The sequence below is a fragment of the Dermacentor andersoni genome, chromosome 5 (assembly GCF_023375885.2).
Source record: "Dermacentor andersoni chromosome 5, qqDerAnde1_hic_scaffold, whole genome shotgun sequence".
In the NCBI taxonomy this organism is placed as follows: Eukaryota; Metazoa; Arthropoda; class Arachnida; order Ixodida; family Ixodidae; genus Dermacentor; species Dermacentor andersoni.
In genome coordinates this window covers 102,703,738-102,724,824 of record NC_092818.1, presented here as the reverse complement: position 1 = coordinate 102,724,824, position 21,087 = coordinate 102,703,738, and the positions used below count along the sequence as shown (strand labels likewise).

At 47.2% G+C, this 21,087-nt stretch overlaps 1 protein-coding gene across 5 annotated transcripts in view; it reads right to left on the bottom strand.

The window, feature by feature from the left end:
* Positions 1-21,087, bottom strand: part of GluClalpha (glycine receptor alpha 1) — a 398,335-nt gene that overhangs the window by 102,773 nt on the left and 274,475 nt on the right. For 4 of the 5 annotated variants that reach the window (XM_050178334.3, XM_055070894.2, XM_050178330.3 and 1 more), the window contains one exon: positions 2,819-2,923. The exons of the other annotated variant lie outside the window; for it this stretch is intronic. In XM_050178334.3, the coding sequence (XP_050034291.1) occupies positions 2,819-2,923 (105 nt within the window). The remainder of the gene's footprint in view (positions 1-2,818; positions 2,924-21,087) is intronic. 5 annotated transcript variants of the gene reach the window in all.

Here is a 21,087-nt window from a genome sequence, read left to right as displayed (position 1 = left end):
GTGCGGTGTTTCAGAATACAAAGATGATGACGCGAATAATATAAATGATAATTAGGTTTGAGTGTGGAAGTCGTTAGCGCAGTCGCCATGAGATAGAACTAGTTTCTTCTTAGAAGAAATGCTGCAAGCAAAATGCGCCGCAAGATTGGTAGTCTGCGTCTAATTAACAATGTATATTTCAACGGAGAGAGTCGTTATATTATCAACGGCAATGGACGCTCATGCGCGGCACTGTACCTGCGCCAGAAAGCTCACAAGATAAACCGAGCTGCACGGTAGGTTTTAGTTTACTGAGGATATGCGTACTTTGCTAACCTGATAACACACCTCATTAGCTATACGAGCGCTATATTCGTCCAAACGATCACGGATGAGATATAGTCAACAATTTACGCTTTTGTTTTATGCTTCCCCATGCAGGTGCGCTTATTTCTTTCCCGTGAACGTTATGCCATTTCTCTTTCTGGTGGTTACGCTATCCAGGCGTTTCCAGTCTGCCTCGATCAGTTAGGGTAATTAACGAGACACTAGGAGAGCTGTGTTTGTGTGATGAACGGTGTAGAGACAAGAGCTTAGAAAAAAAAATGGCTCCAATGCACGCTGTGAATGTGGTTGGCCTGCGAAGCTGTGGTATAACCTGATCCGACAGACCAACGCGATGTAGCCTTGAACGACTGAGCAATGCACTACATGAAATGACTGACAGCAAGACAATTAAATGCACTGTACTAAAGGGGTTCCTGCCCAAGGCAAGCCATGCACAGTTAGGACACTGCTGTTCAGAAGTCCTAATTGTGGGTGGCCTGCTTTGGGCAGGAACCACTGCGTACGGCCCAGCATGAGCACGACGTCGGTGGGCATATTGACTTTGCTGTTCCCGTCGTCACTCATCGTGTTCACGCTACTCTTCGGGAGCCCTAACTATGCGTGGCCTTCCTATAGCGCTATCACAACACAAATGAAACCAGCTGCTAGGTGGGTTCTTAATTTACATATCAAAGTGTAGTGACGTCACTGCCTGCTTCGTATACTACTGTTGGCGCTTCCCGGCAACTGCAGCTTATGCAACCGTGATCTTTACCAGGAAACACATGCATTGACCGCTACGGGCTTCGCATTCTTGGAACGCGCCTTATTGTCTATCATATGGTTTTGACACTTGTTTTGTGCTTTTCTTTTTAAAACGAATACTGGGGTGTGTTTTGCATGCGTAATTCCAATGGAGATAGGCACTTTTCGCTTGAATTCGTGGAATGGTTTTCTCTCGACTGTTTTGTCGACGGAGACGAAGAAGTCCCAGGATCTGAGTAGTTTACAGCTTGGCTTTAAAATTCATGAGGTGATGAACAGCGGGTGGCGAAAACCATAAAACATCAACTTTTGACACGTGCAGAGCTGGACTGAGACACATTAAAGTTACGTGCTTTGCTGCAGGGCTCCGTTCGTCCGACATGCTACCGGAGTACTGCGCCGTCACGTCATCTGGCAGGACAAGCTTGTGATGGCATTTTTACGACAAAACGACAAAGTTTGCGATTTTATTACTGTAGTGTAGTGGTGGCACCGTAATGTGTTTGATGATGGTGAAAAATTAAGCTTATGTGCTAACGAAATTTCACCTACAGCATTTGTTTGTTTGTTTCTTTGTTTCTTTGTTCATGCCACTACGGCCTTCACTTTGTGAATGTAGGTTACTTGAAAGCTCCTCTTGTGTGTAGAATTACGGGACGTTACAGTTTGTGTGAACGCCGCGAACACATAATTCGTGCCGGACACGCACTTGCTTGGCAATATCTTCCATTTCGTTGCTAAGCCACTCATTTTCTCGCGTTCAACTGACGCTACACACCAGGTGAGAGATCGTCGTCGAGGCAAGATTTTCCGCAGACAAGTGACATACCGACAAAGTCCCTGCTGAGGACGTCTGACAATCCGTTTGAGCGCTTGAGAGAGCAAACGTGCTGCGTGTTTGTGTCACCTAACACGCTACGCGACTGCCCATAACCCACTCAGCGAACAAGCGGACGTTGAACGGACGTATAAACCGTCGCGCCGTTGCATTGTGCCTGTGACGCGCACATCGCACTGGCCAGAACTGGCCAGCCGATCGCTGGAATTAATTTCTTTGTGTGCCTCTGCGTCTCTTCCTACAGACCATAACGAGAGCGCCGGAGAGCTGCGCTTCCGAATGCACTAGCGCTCTATATCGGAAGTAGCTCCCTTCTCAGTACGCCTTTATGTGGTTAAAGGGACAGCTGCTTATCGCACCTTTCACTGTTGAGCAAAGTCGGCCGCTTTGATGTAGAGTAACATACGTGCTATAACGCTTTACTTCGTCTTACAGCCTAGGCAATGATCAGGTTCGCGGTGACATATGTGGCGTAGGCATCGGTAAAGGGGAGTTGCTTCAAGTACTGCACAGCGGGCAACGTGTCGAGTAGCGACTTCCTAGCGACCAACAATGTAGCCCATGCCCACAAGCAAGCTGCAGCGTAAGACACGAATGCACCTCGGAGCGCACTGGCGCGCTCCAGTCGTAGATGGCGAGGCCTGTACGCCTCCGTCAGCGCCTAAGGCTGCCTACACAAGAACAGACCACCATATCACGCTGGTGATTAAGGACTACATCCAGGACTGCAATAGAGTGCCGGAGATATGAATAGTGGTAAACACTTAGAGGGATTCTACTCTAATCCATGCTTTTTATTTCTCTACGGGATGAACAGGCACGTCACACTACACGAGCGTCAGAGCAGCAAGGCAGGCAAGAGAAGAGAGAGAGAGAAATAAAGAAGAGAGATAGAGGGAGATACGTAACTCTTTATCTTGGTAGCGGGAACTTTGCTGTTTCCTCAGGAGCATCGCGGCCGCGACCGGAACGCCCCCCTGGCCACGGGTCGGTGGCGTAGGCAGCGTTTCGGCCCTGCGCCGAAAACAGGAGAGACGGTGGTGTCGAAACCACGCGGCTGTCCAGCGAACTAACTTGCCACAGCAACAGCCTGCGCCAACGCCGCTTAGGTGGCGCCACAGAGTTTCCTACTAAAATCGCTAGAGGGAACTGTGGCGCTGCGATCGTTCAGCTAGCATGGAAATTATGGTTAGCCGAAGGACTTGTCCGATTTCCAGGCTCGTGGCTTCAAAAGTTCATGCCGCTTTATTTACAGCGCTTTATACACCTTTATTGACCTAAATTTTGAAGCAATCCTACATTTCCAAACGCAGGTGGGCAATAAGACTCTGCGCACATTCATAATTATTTGCGAAGTCTTGCTTTTATAACGCAATACTTAGCTAAAAATGAACAATTTTCAAAACGTCAAAGCCGCTCGATTGAAACCGTAAGTACGAAGTTTCGGTGAATCCGTGTCCTAGCCATAATTTCCATGCTGGCTGTACCACCGTGCTTGCAGGGCCTGTAGAAACTAGCGCCCTCTAGTAATCCTTGTAGAAAATTTTACGAGTTACACAAGGCATCGCGCTTCACCCGTGATGTTGTTTATCGCTGAAGTTAACAAAATGAACCACTTTAATGTGCCGTAAAACTCTCCCCCTTTTCTTTTTCTTCCATTTTCGAGAAGCGCTAACAAAGTTGAACAGTTATTGGGGGAGGGTGAAGCACACGGGCACTGCGCCACTAAGCGGCACCGACTTGAAACCTCTTCGAGGAATAGGTGGCATTGCTTCACTCGCTGTGTTTGCAACGGCGAGGCTAGGAACAATGATGCTACCTTGAAGTTTCAGTCTTCCAAATTTAGTATACGCAAGTTGAGTCTCGCCGTTGCTAAGTGCTGCGAAATATTCGACGGGCAATGCCTTCATCAACTAAGTTGAGGACTCAGCTGCTGTGCTTATGCCGCATCACGTGATAGTTTTTGAGTGTTATATAGCAGCGACAGCGTGGTCCTTCAATAGCAAGGCGAATTAATGTTTGGACTAAAGACAGCGCGTTATGTGCATTTTTTTCAGGAGTGCCTAAATACTTAAAAACTTTGCGTATTGATAATCGCTCTTCAACACCCTTCGCTGGTAATTGAAAAAAATTTAATAGGTTACTTTCACATGAATCGTCCTCTTGAATAAATACATGCACATTAAAGGCAAATTAGATATGACTAATATAGGATACTTGGCAGTTGCATGAAGCGGCTGTTGTGCCTAAATTGCTATCAGAGCGTCTGGAAACTACAAAACTGCACAATGTATTAAAGTGGCGGCAAAGCGGCTTTTAAGCTCCGTACACAATCAAAATTACTTGAACACCATAGCCATTTCGAGATAGACTTCGTGTACAAATTAAAGTGATCAACACAAAATTATGACGTAAATGTGCGCTCAAAATAAACTCCCGAAGTAAATAGAAATCTACTGACAATACACTGATGGAGGCGAAGGATGTTGCACGACTCAATACTTTCGTTAAGCTCTCGTTAATCCGTACGAATAAAAAATATTTCGTTGAATCAGTGTGCTTGACATATTTACTTAAACAGACCAATTTAAATAAGGCTTTCGAATGATTAGTCATTGACTCTAACTGTGGTCTTCCAAGAGGTCACAATCTCAAATATATCACCGTTTATGCCTGAAATGCCAGTGAAAAAATTATTTATGGTACAGTGGAAAGTTAATATAAAGCAGTGCAGCGGAAAACATGTTCTATAGTTTGCCCCACCGTCATTGCAGCAAAATATATTGACAAATTATATGAATGCGTCACAAGCGTTGGACTGCACAAAGGCGTCGTGTTTGCTTGCTCATAATTCTTACAGGCGTTCTTCAAGGAGAACCACAATGTTGCGTTTTTTATACATCAGCCTGTACATTAGGCGTGAATTTAGCTCACCTCACGTACGTAGGCCGGCAAACTCAATCGTGATTTGACTCACTCGCACTCACTCGTGCACAGACTCACACAAACCCATGAGTATGAGTGAGGCCGGCTGAGTAAAATTTTGACCAGTCTGAGTCCGAGATGGGTTCTAAGCAAAAACGTATTTCTGTCAGCGAGTTTGAGTGATGCAGTAGAACTTGCTCTTGGGCAAGTAGGTTCTTGCTGAGTTCTCACTTAGTGCATTTCGCCCGTGGCATCGTGAGCGCGTGCATTTGTGTTACATATTGAGTGCGTGCTTCTTGCGTCGATTATGTCGCTCAGCGAGTCTGAGTGAGTTCCGTTTATTTTCCCGGACCTAGGCTTACGGATTACTTTTGCAGTACTCCAGACTTCTGATAACTTAAACATATTTGTCTCGTTCTTAAGGCTAGTTGAAGGCCGAGTAGACGGCACGCACTTTACGTGACAGCTGTTTATTTTGCTGCTCTGGCATCAATAATGTTCAACGCACTGCACTGTGTGCGTTGACGAAAACGTAGGAACAGCCCTCCGCCTGTGGGTGTATATTTTCTGTGCGCCTTTCTTTTTCTCTGCCAGTACTCCACGTATTAACAATCATCATAATAAGAAGCTCCGCTGCATGACAAATATATGCCAGAAAAATCTCGAGTGTGTTTAAAGAAAGTTTATTTCGACAAGAGACGATACGAACACTGAGTCACAATGACGGCGCAATGCCACCAGGACGATAACATATAAAGAAATCCAGAGTTAGCGCTGCCCTAGGTCGTCCACACCTATCGCATATTGTCACGGATGAAGGCTAGCAAGAGAACAGAAGAAAACAAATTGCAGGACACGAGCAGCGACCAAGCTCCCTTTGAAAGAAGACGAAGTCGACGCGTCGGCTCTTGTATTCTCTGGATACAGAGCTGGTTTTTGTTTCTCGCATCCTGATCCCGTGTCCTGTTTTTTTTGACGTCGCGACAATATTCGCAAGCATCCTACATGATTGTCCCAAACAACTCGCCTAAGAGAAAAGTCCTCAAAAAAGCATCACAATAATCAAGACTCTAAGATGCCATAAGGCAATCATAGATTAACAGGATGACTGAACTAAATGATAGAGAAGCTCACTGAGAGGTGACAGGGCAATCGGAGAATGCCTGTACGGTAGACGCTAGACTAAATAGGAGGAAAAGACCGACGAAATTGGTAACACGTAAAAACGGGCAATAATCTAATCAAATTAGTCCAGTCTTGAAGGTCGTGTTTCATAGAAGTTTCTTCTCGAACAATAAAATAATAAAATTGCTTCGCAGCTATCAGAACTACCACGCAAGGTTTCAGGTGACACGATGAATTCACGCGGCATACCATATTTCGACATAGCCAGACACCTACACCTTTTTAACGAAATTCATCGGACGTTATTCACAGTCCCATCCACAAGTAATGAAAATCACAAGGTAACAAATAGCACGCGAAAGCATTGTGCGCTCGCGGAGTCAACTGTGTGATGTAATTAATGCTGACTTCCAGTTGCGCCGGAAAGCCCATGTTGGAGTCCCATCTCTTTAAGCTTTACTACTGCAACGACAACCTTAGTGATCAGCAAACTAAAGTTGAGAGTCGATCGTGATAGGGGATTGTGTGTCGCAAGCTGTCGTCAGCTGTACGACAGGAGGTCGTCGGTAGCGTTCGACGACACCTGTCTGACTGGCTCGACAAGTGCACTACGAAATGCTTTTACGTAAGAGCAAGCGAGACGTCTCGTGGCCTATTTGCGGCAGGTACGTCAGTGAAAGGTAATATCTCTACGACTTACGCCAAACGGAAAGCCAAGAACAGATTTGTTCTTGGACTCCCAACTTCAATCAACTATCTTATACATAACCGAATGCCTACGTCCTCGCTTCTGCATGCAGTGTTTTGATTGGCTGTTGAGTGCGAGAAGCATACAGTGTGTCGTGGCTAACGTTATCCAAGCTCTTCAACGAAACAAAAGATAAAAAAAAGAACATGCGAGTTACAATTATGAAGCCTGTGGCGTTCTGTCGTCAGAGGTGTGACGACCGAACAATATGGGTCTTGCAGGGGTACCTTCCACCGTACTTCTTATATATATATATATATATATATATATATATATATATATATATATATATATATATATATATATATATATATATATCGTTGAAAAGCTCGGTTAACGTTAGCTAGGACACCCTATATAGCCAACTGCATGTAGAACTGCATGCATCATGATTGCAGCTGCAAGCATGATAGGGTCTGTCTTTACGATTGTATGGCTTCTGTGGAAATGGCTACATAGTTTTTGTGGAATCTTTAGCCTTTTACCGAAGCAATTAGCTTGCGTATGAGCCATTCATTGTTTCACGTGACGGATAGGTTTAATTTTGAAGCAATTTAGAAGAATCGCAAGCGGCAATGCCCAGCGGATGCTGCTAACCCCGCCACCGAGCAAACTCGAGACATCGAACGCAAGCGACAACGGCGGACTGCGGGCACACCGTCACTGACGTCGTTCTCTCCGTCGAAGCCGAACGTGCGCGTAACCTCATTGAGAAACACGAAGACGTCACTGGTCAAACCAAACCAACCAATCGTCAAAACGATTGCAGTGCCCGCATCTCGAGTGGTGGACCTTGGACCATCCCGGCTACAACTGTGGGAAGACCACGAGTAGTGGGTACTCGTGAGGAAGAACCTGCCTACCGCGTGCGTTAGCGAGAGTTGGCTCGTGAACGGGCTCGTCGTCGTAGGGCCGATCCCGAGAACCGAGGCTCAACGGCAGCGCAACACAGCTGCACTGTTCGACCATCTTCACGGACTGCAACGAGGCGGTAATTTTTAGTTTAGGTGGCCCACCCTCAAAATTGACTTTGCTCATTTCGAGCACCTGGCCAAGTGAAAAGTATCACGTGGAAGAGTCATACTGTTTTGACATTCCATGCACGTAAGGATACTGAAGTGAGTAACTCTTTCGGTACGATCGTTCGGTGGCGACGCCGACTTCACCGTATTTTCGCGTAATGGAGCATATAATGCAGAAGGACTGAAAAGCGGGTGAGTCCTTTTAAATGTGAAAGCATATAATGCTTTCGCATTAAAAGTGGAATGTAGTGGATTGCTTGTTCATTCTTTTTTCAAGTGTTAATGTGCGTATTTGCTGTTCACATCAGCAGAAATAAAACCGGTAAACAACAAGGCTTAGGCATAAATTAAACGTAAAGAGGGACAGACTAAGTACAATGAAACGAAGAAAAGCAGGAATTCACCACGAGAATGCTTCGTACCAAAGCCGTCGGCGTAGCAGCCGAAACTATTCAACCTGCTGGGTTCTACTAACCACGTCTGATTCTTTACTCTTGGCGTGCCATGTTTAACGCTCATGGAGCCATGTATTCAACCAGCGTGAGTTATAGGGACACGCGAGAACGAGAGCAAAGAAGAATGAAATAAAAGGAATGATGCGGGGCCAAGGTTTGTCGTTTGTGAATGGCTCGGTGCTTATCTCGAAGGGCATAAATTCCCGATAGCGAACGCGGTGGCAGTTATCGAGTGAAGCTTTTGTTATCGGTGCAGCTGAAGAGAAACGCGCTCGCTCGTTCACTGCAGGCGTTGTAGCCCCGGACCGGGTAGACGATCGGGAGTGAAAGGGTGAGGGGGAGGTAGAGGGCCGGGGGGGGGGGGTGGACTGCCGATTCTGAGGCATAGAGAAGAGTGTAAGGAGAACGCTGAATGTGCAATGCCGGTCAGCCGCCGGACCCTTCGAGCAGGGAAGATTTATTGACCAACGCCGGTGAAGGAGAAAGCGAACCGAAGCCCTTCGTCTGCATTGGCAGCGAATCGGCATTCGTCCCGAAAAAAAAGTTGTGCCTTTCTTTTTCACGTTGGCCTGCTTGGAATCGCCCAGTCACCACTGGTCGCAGAAAAAAATACGGCAGGTGCTTAGTACGGCGTTTCTCAACGTCCTCGGCCGAATTAGTCTTCGTGAGAGAAAAAAAAAGCAGAATATTGGCATTGCGCTTATCTAAAAGAATAAAGAAAGAAGAAGAGAAAGAACTCCCAGACTTGATTACGGTTTCGGTAATGCCAGTAGTCTGTTCTGCCTTACAATGTGAGAGCAATAGCCCGTGCACCATATGGAGCGAGCGAGCGAAAGAGAGGTAAATGAAACGTAGGGAAGTGAACTAGGACTCTTTTCGGTTGTCTACCCTGTACTAGGAAACATGGAGAGGGGAGGAAAATATTTAGAAAAGGAGTGCCCGACTAATGAAAATTATCAGCGCTGTGTCACAGGCGATCCCTCAGTTCTGTGGCCTTCAGCAATCGCAGCGGCGATTTTGTGGCCTTCTGCAGGTAGTACGCGCGAGACCGTGGTCCCAAGCTCTTGTCAAATAAGAAATGTCTTACGTCTAGCTCTTTTAGAGTGGCGTGGACGGCAAGCCTTACTTCTTCAAAGGATGTACAATCAGTGGCGTAGCTAGGTCGTCTGGCACCCGGGGCCCATAGGTGTTCTGTCACCCCCCTCCCCGGGTGTAGCCGGCGGAAAGAGGGGTGTCTTCAGACGTATAAGACACCCCCCCCCCTCACTGGCCCCTTGCACCCGGGGCCCACGGCCCCCAGGCCCCCCTTGTTGCTACGCCACTGTGTACAATAGCATAGAAGGGATTCTAAAGTTTCTTCGTGAACATAGGCATTGCGTTCGGCGTTAGCGGTCATTCCTGTCAAGAATGGATATGCATTGGTGAACGTAACGCAGAGGCGTAAGCGACAGAGTTGCTTCACTACGAGGAAGACCACGTGACTGGCGTAGTTGCATAGAATGGTCGAGTGAATGCAAATGATGGTGCCTGAAATAACGTGTGTGCCGCTTCCGCAATCTCAAGTCATGTGGCAGCCTGCCAAGGAGAGAAAAAGAGATAAAACAAGGAAGGGCAGGGAGATTTACCAGACAAACGTCCGACTGGCTTCCCAGTTAAAAAGAATGCTCTAAGACATTGCCTGAGCTAAGGCTCTAATCAGGTGGAATCGTAAAGGTATGTAAGGTATTACGTACGTCTAACAGAAACAAAACCGGCCACGACAACAATTTGTTGCATCCGCATTCTCACTTCTACAGAATCATCGATTGACCTTTATGGTGCGGATTCTGTGAATCTTTCGAAATTCTAGTCCAGGGGCCTGACCTTTTCGATACACCTTAGGTAACTGTCAGAGTACGCGATCGCGTACGTTTTGTGCACGTGCTTGAGTATGTACTCTACATTTCATGCATGATCCACATTACCTGCGATATTGCACGCAAGGCATAAGGCGGAATACCCCTACTGTGACCATGAAGGAATGTCTCTCCGTCTCCCCCTGTTTAACAAAATTTTCGACGCGCTTACAGTGTGCGTCATAAATGCCCATGCCGACAGCTTTAGCCCTAGTGGCTCCGTATCTCTTCACAGGGCGTTGCTCTCTTCGGACCATGCTGGCGACGTCTTTTGTCTTTCCTCGCGAAAGGGCCTTCAATCATACTTATTTCGCCCGCTCGCTTGGGCACCCTTCTCCGGAGAAAGAGGCGCCATCTTTCAAGCGTCTGGCGTCACCCCATCGGCACGAAGCTCGCAGCATTCGCATAAGCCGACGCGTGCGCTGCCGGCCGTTTCGCCTGCCGCCTTCGCTTCGACAGCCCACTTATAACAACGGCCGCGCCTGAGGAGAGCGACTCGACGATTTTCGGCCTCTCTGTGACGTGACCGGGTCCGCAAGAATACCGGCGCGGGGAAACACGCATGCGCGCGCGCACACACACACACACACACACACACACACACACACACACACACACACACACACACACACACACACACACACACACACACACACACACACACACACACACACACACACACGCACGCACGCACAAAAGAAAGAAAGAAAGAAAGAAACGTTTGCCTTCGAAGTCGAACGGGTGACACTTTTCCGTCGCACGCTCATCCATCGTAGGCCGCGAATCTTTGCAGCCAAAACTGTCACCCGCTCGCGACGCTTATCGTATTTTCGCATCGCCGCCTTCAACTGCTGCGTCGGCAAGCAGTCGTGTCTGCGGCAATGTATTCAAGTGCATTTTGTTCAACTGAATTGGTAGAAGACTGCTTTCGCTAATTAGTATAATTGGAAGGGTGACGGCTGACGACAATTGAAAATAAAAGAAAATAAAGGAACGGAAAGAATGAAGGAAGAAAGGAGGGGCATAAAGAAAGAAAGACGCCTCGTCGGAAAAGCTCACTGAATAGCGCGAACAGGAGAAACAATTACAACAAGGCTTGCTGAATACCGATGTGTAGAACGACTCACCCACAGCGGCGGATAAACGTTTACGGCATGTTGTTTTGTTGGTCAGCACGAGATCGAGTATCTGATTTCCAGCTCTTCTGGTCGCATCATTTGGGAGCAGAGTGATTCGACGTTGTCACCTAGATTCGCTGACGCTCGTTAAAACGAACACCAATCAAATTCGCTTTCTCTCTAATACACACTGCCATCTACCTCTCCCTTATCGTTACAGCTGTTATTTTCAGTTCCATCCCTCGTTTCGTGGTGCTACTTGCTTCGTCACTTTCTTTGTCATCCTCCATCTTTCGACGTTGTAGTCACTGGGCCCTGACTTGCGACTTCGCCTGCCAACCGGACTCTCCCTTCGTGAAGCATTTTTAGTGTGTAGCTTGCTGTTCGGCGACGCACGCTTATTCGGTTCTCGTCGAAATGGCCAACAGCGTCGCATGCCACTCTATCGGATGTAATGAAACGACATAAATGGTTTCTGTGCCCCTGTCCAACTTTCGACTCTCCACAATATGCTCTACTTGATAGTTAGTCTAAGTTGCTTAGACGACGGACAGCCTTCGGAACTGAAGATTCTGGGACCTTGACCAAGGAACTCAAGCATATGCACAAGGCCACCAAATCGCTAATGCGCTTCTTGAAGGCAACGATGCTAGACGAGCGGTTATGACTTTACGCGAGTGAGCGTTCATCTACGGGTGTGCGCACTCTAACCCCCTTTCTTTCTTCTTATTCTTCGTTTTCCTTTCCCCACGTGCAGGGTAGACTACCGAGCACGACCGTGATAAACCTCCCAGCTTTTCTTTCTTTCTCAACGTTTCAGCGCCACAGGTCAGCACTGGTCGAATGCACCGACTTCCTCAGGGATATCAGTGATATCAAGAGCTCAAGGATATCAGTGAGCTTCCGTTCATGATGTCCGAGTTTTCTTCAATCCAGATTCCCTGTGGGCACTTGGCCTAGATAAAAAGTACTCCTGCACGGCTTCGACAGCATGGCAGCCGGTCACGACCTGTCGTTCCTTTGCCGGCCTGATCGAACATTACCTTTGAATTTAGCGCATTAAGCTTGATGCCCGTCTTTAGATTTCACCTGATCAATTGCCCTCAGTCTACGCAACTTTTCCACGTGTAACAATGGTCATAGCTCCATTGGGCACGTAGGTACCGTTGGCAATGCGGACTGATGTTGAGCTTTAGAGCTCACGCAGAGGGTGAAGGTACTTCGAAGCAGGCTCCGTAACACAACACGAGAAATTTATGCAGCGAAAGACAGAAGACACGTTTGTGAATGCGTCACATTATAATAAAGAACAAATACAGGACCACACCCTCATGTTCATGCGTAGATGTAAACCAGAAATGTATTACTGCGTTGAAGCATCGATGTCACTGTGCGCGAAAACACGGATGTGCGAGAGCCATTGTGCGGGGTGATGGGTCCTGCGTGTAAATGACACCTGGCGCATATCATAAGCGAACGCAGTTAACACAGGCAGAAGTGCCTCAGAGAAAACTCTCTGAGAAAAGTTCAGATGAGGCATTGTCATCACGGATAATTACTAGATTTATTCGCATTGAAGCTTCATTGTGTCTTCCGAAGGAGGCCGAGCTGTTGCCTATCTCATCGCTGCCGTCGCATAAATGAGTTTGCGGATTCTAAATTATTGAAATCCGCTTTGGAAAAGGTAGCTCCATCGACACAGACGCAAAGAAGAGGAAGTGCGACACAGTGTTTGCTCTGAGAAGGGCTCGCACAGCGGTCTGAAATTACCTCCCATCTTGTACCGACCTACTCCAGTCTGTGCCGGAAATATTTAGTCAAACCATTACGTGATATAATCCAGCGTTCCCCCAGACTGCCTTTGCCTTCTCCTCGCAACCACAGCGATGCTCCAAGAAGTCACCGGTTGCGTGTTCTACACATTACACGTGATTTGCCAGACTCCACTTTTTCTAATCTCAACGATAGGTATACACTTTCAGTGAAAATCAAAAGACAGGAAGGTTACTATACGTCAGAGTCCGGTACCCGTGTTCTGTATCTTGTCCACACTGCCGTCTCCCCGTATTTTAACAGTAGGTCTACGACTTTTTGTTCTATTGTTGTTACAGTACGCTATTACAGCGTGCCCATAAGATATCTCCAAGCAAGCTATGTTTGTGCTTCACTATAAAATTATTTTACAGCGAAGCTGTCAGCCTCTAGTTCGTTGGGATTGATAGCGGCGCGTCCTCAATAATAATAATAATAATAATAATAATAATAATAATAATAATAATAATAATAATAATAATAATAATAATAATAATAATAATAATAATAATAATAGTAATAATAATAACAATAATAATAAATTGCCTTCAGCGATTGAAGCGAAAAGTGCATACCTTCTTTGGTATGGCGCATACAACATACAGCACAGCATTCGTTTCAATAAAGAAGAAGCACAAAACAAGCATGCAAACCACATCATCGATGATAAACCGCTCCTGATAACAATGCGAAGCACGTAGCGCTTCCCCGCATACGTTTCCCGGTAAAGATTACTGTTGCCCAAGCTGCCGTGGCGACCTCAGCTTGCGATGTGGTGAGCGATATTGTTGTTGCAGTACTCCAGAGGAGCAGCGTGAATACGAGCAACGGCGAAGGGCAATATGCCCAGCGGTGGCGTGCTGCAAAAATTAGTTACTTCCATTACTACCACTACTCTAAATTACCATTATTACCATTACTATAAAGCAATAAAGCATTGCATCCCTATCCCAGCCCCCCCCCCCCCCCCCCCCTCGCCCACCGCCTCAGCAGTTGTAGTGGTCGTTTTCAACAGCTTCGCTGGACATCTGCTCTCGCAGGGGCGGGATGGGGACTCAATTTCTTACTTCCAAATTCACGTTATATCCTTGTCCCTTGCATATAGCGGGCTACGCTGTTTCACTTGGGATAAACTGGCCGAATAACTTCCCGCATAACCTCCCGCATAACCTCCCAAATAGGCACACGCATAGGCACACGCAGTTCCAGCGAGGACGCATGCTTGCCCGCAGGGACTTACGCGGCACCTTGATCTCAGCTTAGAGCCAGAATGGAGGAAGAAGACGGCGCAGCCTTGGACTCGCCCCGGGGCAGATCTGCCTTAAGCGTGCACAAGGAGTGCGGGGAACTAATTTCCGCACTTCACCAACAGGGGACAATCCGCCGGCATCTCTTGTAGTCAATTTTTAATTAAGAACAGTGCGACGAGGCTATGGCCCGAGTAAAGAGGCCCGTGGACTGTTAACGGGAGAAATTACTGGGCCAGCGACGAGAGCCAAATGAAAATAAGGGCCCGCTAATTAAGTGGCGCAGACTCGAACGAAGGACGTTCTACGCGAGAAGCGAAACGAAGCAAAGAAAAAAAAAAGAAAAAGAACGAGAAAGAATAGAAAGAAAGGAAAGAAGAAAAGGGCCGACAGAACTAGGAATAGAGTGGCCTACGCTGGGGCGAGCGTGTTTTCCTAAGATCACGAAAGCGGGAGCGTTTTCTTGCGACTCGCTTAGCAAAAGAAAGCTCGAGATCATCGTTCGAGTGTCGCAGCGGCTGCCGCTGACAGACTCCCTGCAAGAGGAATGCCAAGGTTGCTGTAGCCTTACACGAAAACAAAGGTTCGGATCGGCGCATTGAAAAACTCTACTTTGTGTCTCGCGCAGGGGGGCTGCGTTCGAAGCTGTCGTTTTCACTTGCTCGGGTGAGCGCCGTCTTAGGAACGGTGAAAAATTTTGTCTACTGCGGCTTCGAATGCAGGTTCGTTGAACTTCGAGAGACGACTTCGAGTAGTGCAATCGGACTTTATCCAGCGTGTGGCAGGGGTCTAGAGTTAAACGACAGAAAAATTAGTTTCTTAGATGCGTAATTAGATACGGCACAATCTTTCTCTTCCATTTAAACAAATATAGCGAAGGTAACTTGTCCTATAGTCCACGCTGTTGAAATTCCATTAGGCGTAGGTTTCGCAATAACGAAAAGAATTCGGACAGAGCTCATCCAGGTTCACTATCCAAGCGGGCAAGCACTGCTTTGAGACGAAAATGTATTAAGAGACATCTGTGAGGATTTTTTCTTGTCATTGAAGAGAGCCGTGAAAGAGGTTAGGCGAGCGTTTTTAGACTGCGGCAGCTTCGGGATCGGACCACATATTTAGACTGCACTATGTTCGGTATCGAGCCACGAAATTGGTTAGATAGATAGCAGGGAAGAAAAATGGTCGAACAATGCCGAGAATGCTATATTCACGCTAAAATACCTACAATTATTAGCCCGTCAAGGCAGGTATTTCTGTCAAAAGGCCGAGCTTGCAGTGCCCAAATTATAGCGGTGTCTCGAAGGGCATGGCGAAGTGGGCGCTTAGCGACCCCGATCATGGTAACAGGCTGTATTTGTCAAATCGATTAAGCAGAATGTGTGTGCACAATGAAAAACTACAAACGAAACTTGACTGTAAGATGTAAAGCCTATAGACAATGCCTGCAACCTACAACAATGGCGGATAGCTGGCTCAATGCTTGAAATGAAAATCTGGATAGTGTTTTGGATGACTAGGTAGAGGTTGGTGGAACCTCGAACCTGTTTTTTTCAGCACTTCGTTGCTTCGCGCTGCCTGTACATCACGTAAACTAGAAGCTCGTCTAGAAATAAAAAAAAAACTCTTTCATTGTATTAAACAACTCCAAAAATGTTATCCGCGCGCAATAACACAGCAGTGACGGAGCGAATAAGGCAAGTTTCCGATCACTATACCTATTTTCAATCAAACACACCTTCACAAGTACAGCGTGTTATGATTGGGGGTTCAATCCCATCGTTCGTGATCCGTTGTGAAGATTGGAGTCAGGCATGAATTAGAAGGTAGCTGGCCCATGCCGTCGTCCAACTTATCCACGATGAGGACGTTGATGAAGGGAAGGACTGCTTCTCATCGAGAACGAGGAATATGGGTTTATTTACAGTATTTATATCAGTCTAACATGACTGCTTAAGTACATCAGTCTAACATGACTGCTTGAGAGAGAGTGTCCTGAGCAGCCACACAACAGCGGTTTATAAACACTCGGTCCTCCCCCGATACCCAGGTGACGGAAACGGCCGTCCAAGCACCGTAGGCGAGTTGACGAGGCACCGCAGGGGAGACGACCCGGCACCGTAGGGGCATTTATTCCCCGAGCTGCAGCGCGCCCGCCGGCTGCCCATTGTCTGGCGTCTCGGTCGGCGCGTGGGATGGGGTCTCAGTAGACATTTTCGCGGGCTCAGTAACAATAGTTGGTCCGCAGAGCCCGTTTAGTCACAATGGCGACTTCGTCAAACTCGGCTCCAGCGACGGAGAGTCGAGGACGCACGTATTGTTGTTCGCACACAGTCGACTTAGTCACGCCGTGGCTAGAGGCTTGCGGTGACGCTCCAGGTAAGTTGCCGCCACTGTCGCAACTGGCCGGCAAAACTTGCACTGCAGCTGGCCGTTCTTAACAAGCGTAACAGCTTGATATCGCCTTTGCAAAGTGAGGTGGCGCACCAGCAAGTTGCCATTGTATCTATCTGTGAATATCGCTTTCTGAATAACTATACTGATCTCTAACCGAAAAACACAAATGCAAGAATATAAACCTGTATAGCATTCACAATACCTATCGTTTTACTGTGTGTCCTGAACCAAATAAACCTCCAACCTCGAGCACTACAACGAAAACGTATCACATTTGATACGCGGAGCCCGATAACTCTCATTAAGCTCAAGGATAGGAGAAAAAAAAGGGAGGGAAAGGCAAGGAGGTTAACTAGCGTAAGTACTGGTTGGCTACCCGGTGCTGGGAAAAGCAACAAAGAGAATAAAAGGTAATAGAATCAATAAAAAAAAATAACGAGAGAGAAAAAACGAAAAACATATTGTTAGTTCAACTGAAAAGCCAGAGCAGTGTATTCGACACGCTGGAGTGAAATCATGGTCGTAATATTTATAGTTATATCAATAAACCAAGTACTATTTATTCCTTAATTATTAAATTTGCGATGTTATGAGCGAATTAGGGGTAAAATTTGGGTTTTCTTGTATATTTGTGCTTTTCATGCCTCGAAATTAAGCTCATCAAGTTGTTTTAATTCCTTGATAATCACTGTCTTATGTCTTACATAATGCGCGATTTATTCATGTTCAGTGACGATGCTGCATTTTTCGTCGCGCGTTTACCTTCGTTAATTGGCGCTTTTCTCTTCTTGTCTTTTTTAATCGCCACGCCCCTTCTTGCGAGCATAGCAGAGAACCGGAGATTGCTCCGCTTAACCCATCTGCATTTACTGCACTCTCTCTCCGGGCATAGTATCATGTTCAATAACAGCCCACCCCTTTCCAGGGTTGCCAACTTACAGGAAAAAGAAGGAAGGAAGCAGGAATATACGGAAAGACAGGGATGTTAGCCAGCTCTCAGACCGGCTGGCTACCCTGTGTTGATAAAACGTGGCAAGGGGAATAAAAGATAATAGAAGAGAGATATTACAAAAAAAAGGAAAGAGGAAAGTTGGTAATTGTACACACACGAACATATTGGATCTTTTGCGCTCTTTTCTCTGCTGCTCCCGCGCCGCTTAACAAGAACGTGAGGTTTGCAGAAGGGATGCATAAGTAATGCATAAAGTGAGGATTAGACAGGCAGAGATGCTGAAGGCGAATGCGATCTCGCCATTGGCTTTAAAGTAGCCTTTCCGGTCGATATTAGCGATAGGGACGATTGAAGACGTCAGGAGGAGCAAAAAGCCAATGGACCCCACCACAAGGTATACGCATTAATACTTGACGAGAGCTGCAGTGCTGTTAAGAAGTTGCAGACGCGTTTAGAAATGACAAGCGAGGAAATTACGTTGAGCCTAATGGGGTAAAGAGAGAGAGAGGCAGATATAGCGCTGGAAAACAGTAACTGAAGCGCCCCCCCAATAACCACTCTTCGGGAAAGAAACACACAAAAAAAGACATAGGAACAACGGTTCTCACTCGCGCAGAAGTTCTTAAGATAGAACTGCTCTTAAGCAGATGTACCTGCCAATCATCACATTTAACTTGTGAAAACTTAATGAGCAAAGCGCCAAGCCAATGAGAAACAGCTCTCACGAAAAAAAAAAAAAAATAGAAAACGCTTCATAAACTTAGTCATTGGTCTCCTCTCTTGACACCGGAGGATAGGTGACCATGGGACTTCCTTACTACATGGCACAACTTTAATCGGCAACGCGGCGCGCAGTTCCGCAAAATCCGTGGCTCCTCAACCACGCGGCGGTGCGAATCTACGAAGATACCGAGACAACAATCGCCTAGGCCTGGCGGGCACGAGAACCACCCAGCTGAAGTGTTCGCGGAGGTGGAATGGGCCGGGCCGCGCTGCTGCTTCTAGGTCCGCCGGCCGGCTAACCTAGGTGGGCGCCCAGGGCGGACACCCAACACGATGCCTGCGTGCGTGCGTGCGTGCGGGCGCGCGCGCGCGCGTGCCCGCTCCGTGCGAGGGAAGGAAGTAAGGGAGGGAGGGAAACGAGCGCTGCGCGGTGGAGCGAGAAGACGGCCCGCGATTACGCGCCGCGCGCGCGTGCACTCCGACCGAGCAGGGATGGAATTGTGACACGCGCCGTCACCCCCGGGGCCCTGCTACTGCGAGCTGGTCTGCCTCCTCTTCCTTCGCTTCGCTATCGGCCGGCTATTCCCCCACCGCGTTCCCTCCGCAGCCTCCCCTTCTTTTTTCCCGTCTGTCCGGTGGTGCGCGGAGACGACTTCATCCACCGCCGTCGACGGCTGTGGCGGCGGCGGCGAAATGCCCGCGCCCTGCTTCCGGCCTGTGTGCCCGCCTGCCTGCCCGCCAGCGGAATTCCCGTTTGGGGAGTTGTTTTCCCTTTTCTCCTGGCTCAACGGCAAGCGGCCAGGTGCCGTTCGGGCGGCTTGCCTAGTCTTCGAGAGAGGTTCGAACGTATAGGCTCGCGCTTTCGCTTCAGGGTACTCCGAGCAGCGGGGAAGGCATCGCCGAGAAAATCTAGCGCCAGTCGTCAGAAAGAAAAAAAAGGAAAGAAGGGGGGGGGGGGGGGAGGTCTTGAACAGCATACTGAAATGCCCCCAAACAGAAGCCAATCGACGGTTACTGTAAAAGTACGCATATGACACATATGGTTCAAGAACATTGCATAAATGTTGGCGATTGATTATGTGCTCCTTAGCGCAATAACATTATTAGACCGGCGCTACAAAAGTGCAATGTATGAGACTTCTTTTGGTGCCGTACAACTCCCGCTGCTTTACCCCGACATCTGAAAACTTCGGATTTATGTGTTAAAAGAAAATGCGCGACTGCGCTTGTCCACCATACGATCATCAAAGGTAGGTCTGAAGCTTAGAACATCAGACTAAAATAAATAAGATAAACAGATTTGCGAGGCATTTACAAAAGCTAATAAATATTCAGACAACCCTGCGAAAATTAGGTTCGTTTCTTACGTTTTCTTTTGTACGTCAGGCTTCTTTAATTGTAGAATCAGGCAAATATAAATGAGGATCCACAGTCTAGCTTTTTTTTTAAATATCTTCCCAGTTTATTCAACGAGCGAACACTAAAGTTGTTCGTGGAAGTGTCACTAGAAGCCCGTCCACAATATGTGCAGGTTCGGTGCCACAGATCTTTCTCGAATGAAGCCTGCCACAAAGGGAGTTGCAGCCGCTGTCTCCTGGGGGAGCGCTTCAAAGAAACCTTAACGCTAGCTCAGAATAAGCTTTTATGAATAGCATCTTTTAGATATCAAGGCTGCTTATGAGAAAGTAGGCATAGTATTGCTGTCGGATATGCTCAAGCACGAGATAACGATTTCATGGAGCTGTTGAGGGAACTATGCAGGGATGACAGAGTAGAAATTGCATGGGAAAGCAAGAATGCAAATAACCATTGGAAATTCGCCGAAGACTGAACCAAGGATACCCTCTGTCTCCATGGCTGTTCACGCTTTATGTTAAGGCATAGAAAGAACACTGAAAAACAGTAAATTGGGTTTTCATTTATTTTACATCCGTAATGGGCAGAACGTGCAACAGACTAGTCCCTGGGCTTATGTGGACGACATAGTGCTACTAGCGGAAAGTACCAGGGGATTACAGAGAATTGAAAATACGTATTGAAGGGCGTATTGATATGGGCTGGTCCTCTTTCGAAGTCACAGAAGCGCAGAACAAAATTAGTTTTGAAGAAAGACTCAGGATCATTGATAAAAAGAAATGAGCGGCTGAAGCGCACAAATATATCTACCTGAATAGCGTGGACACGCAATGGAGGAAAAGGTCAAGGAAGCTGGCAACTAAGCAGAGGGTAATTTAAAGTGTAAATAGACAACCAGGAGTCGTCAGAAAGAACGTGAGAGAGCTGGAGACGGCAAATTGGATGCAAAGGTTAGAAGCCAAAACTTCGACGGAAGTTTAAAATACGACAAAAAAGAAATCAGGAGAGAAACTCTGTACAATAACACAGAGTGCCTAGGTATTTTATGCCCTAGCTGGCAGCTTGAGGACAAAAACGTACCGGAGCAAATTCTCGCAGTAGGACAAGTCGTGTGCCTGCTGCAGCAAAAGTCCGGAAACGACTCACCGCATCATCATGGAATGCCATGATATTTACCCAACAAGAACAGTATAGGTAACGTCCGCTTTCAATAAGTGCTGTGATTCAAAGCGGTTGGGAGCATTAAGTGGTCAGGTGCCGAGACACACAAGGTACATTTAGGGCATTTCCATATGTAGATGAGAAACCTGTTCTCTAGCGATGCAGGCGCTATACTTGTGTTCAACCTCAAGTGCCCATTTTCAGACAAATCAAAGCAAGTGGAACAAATATAGCTCGCTTGCAAA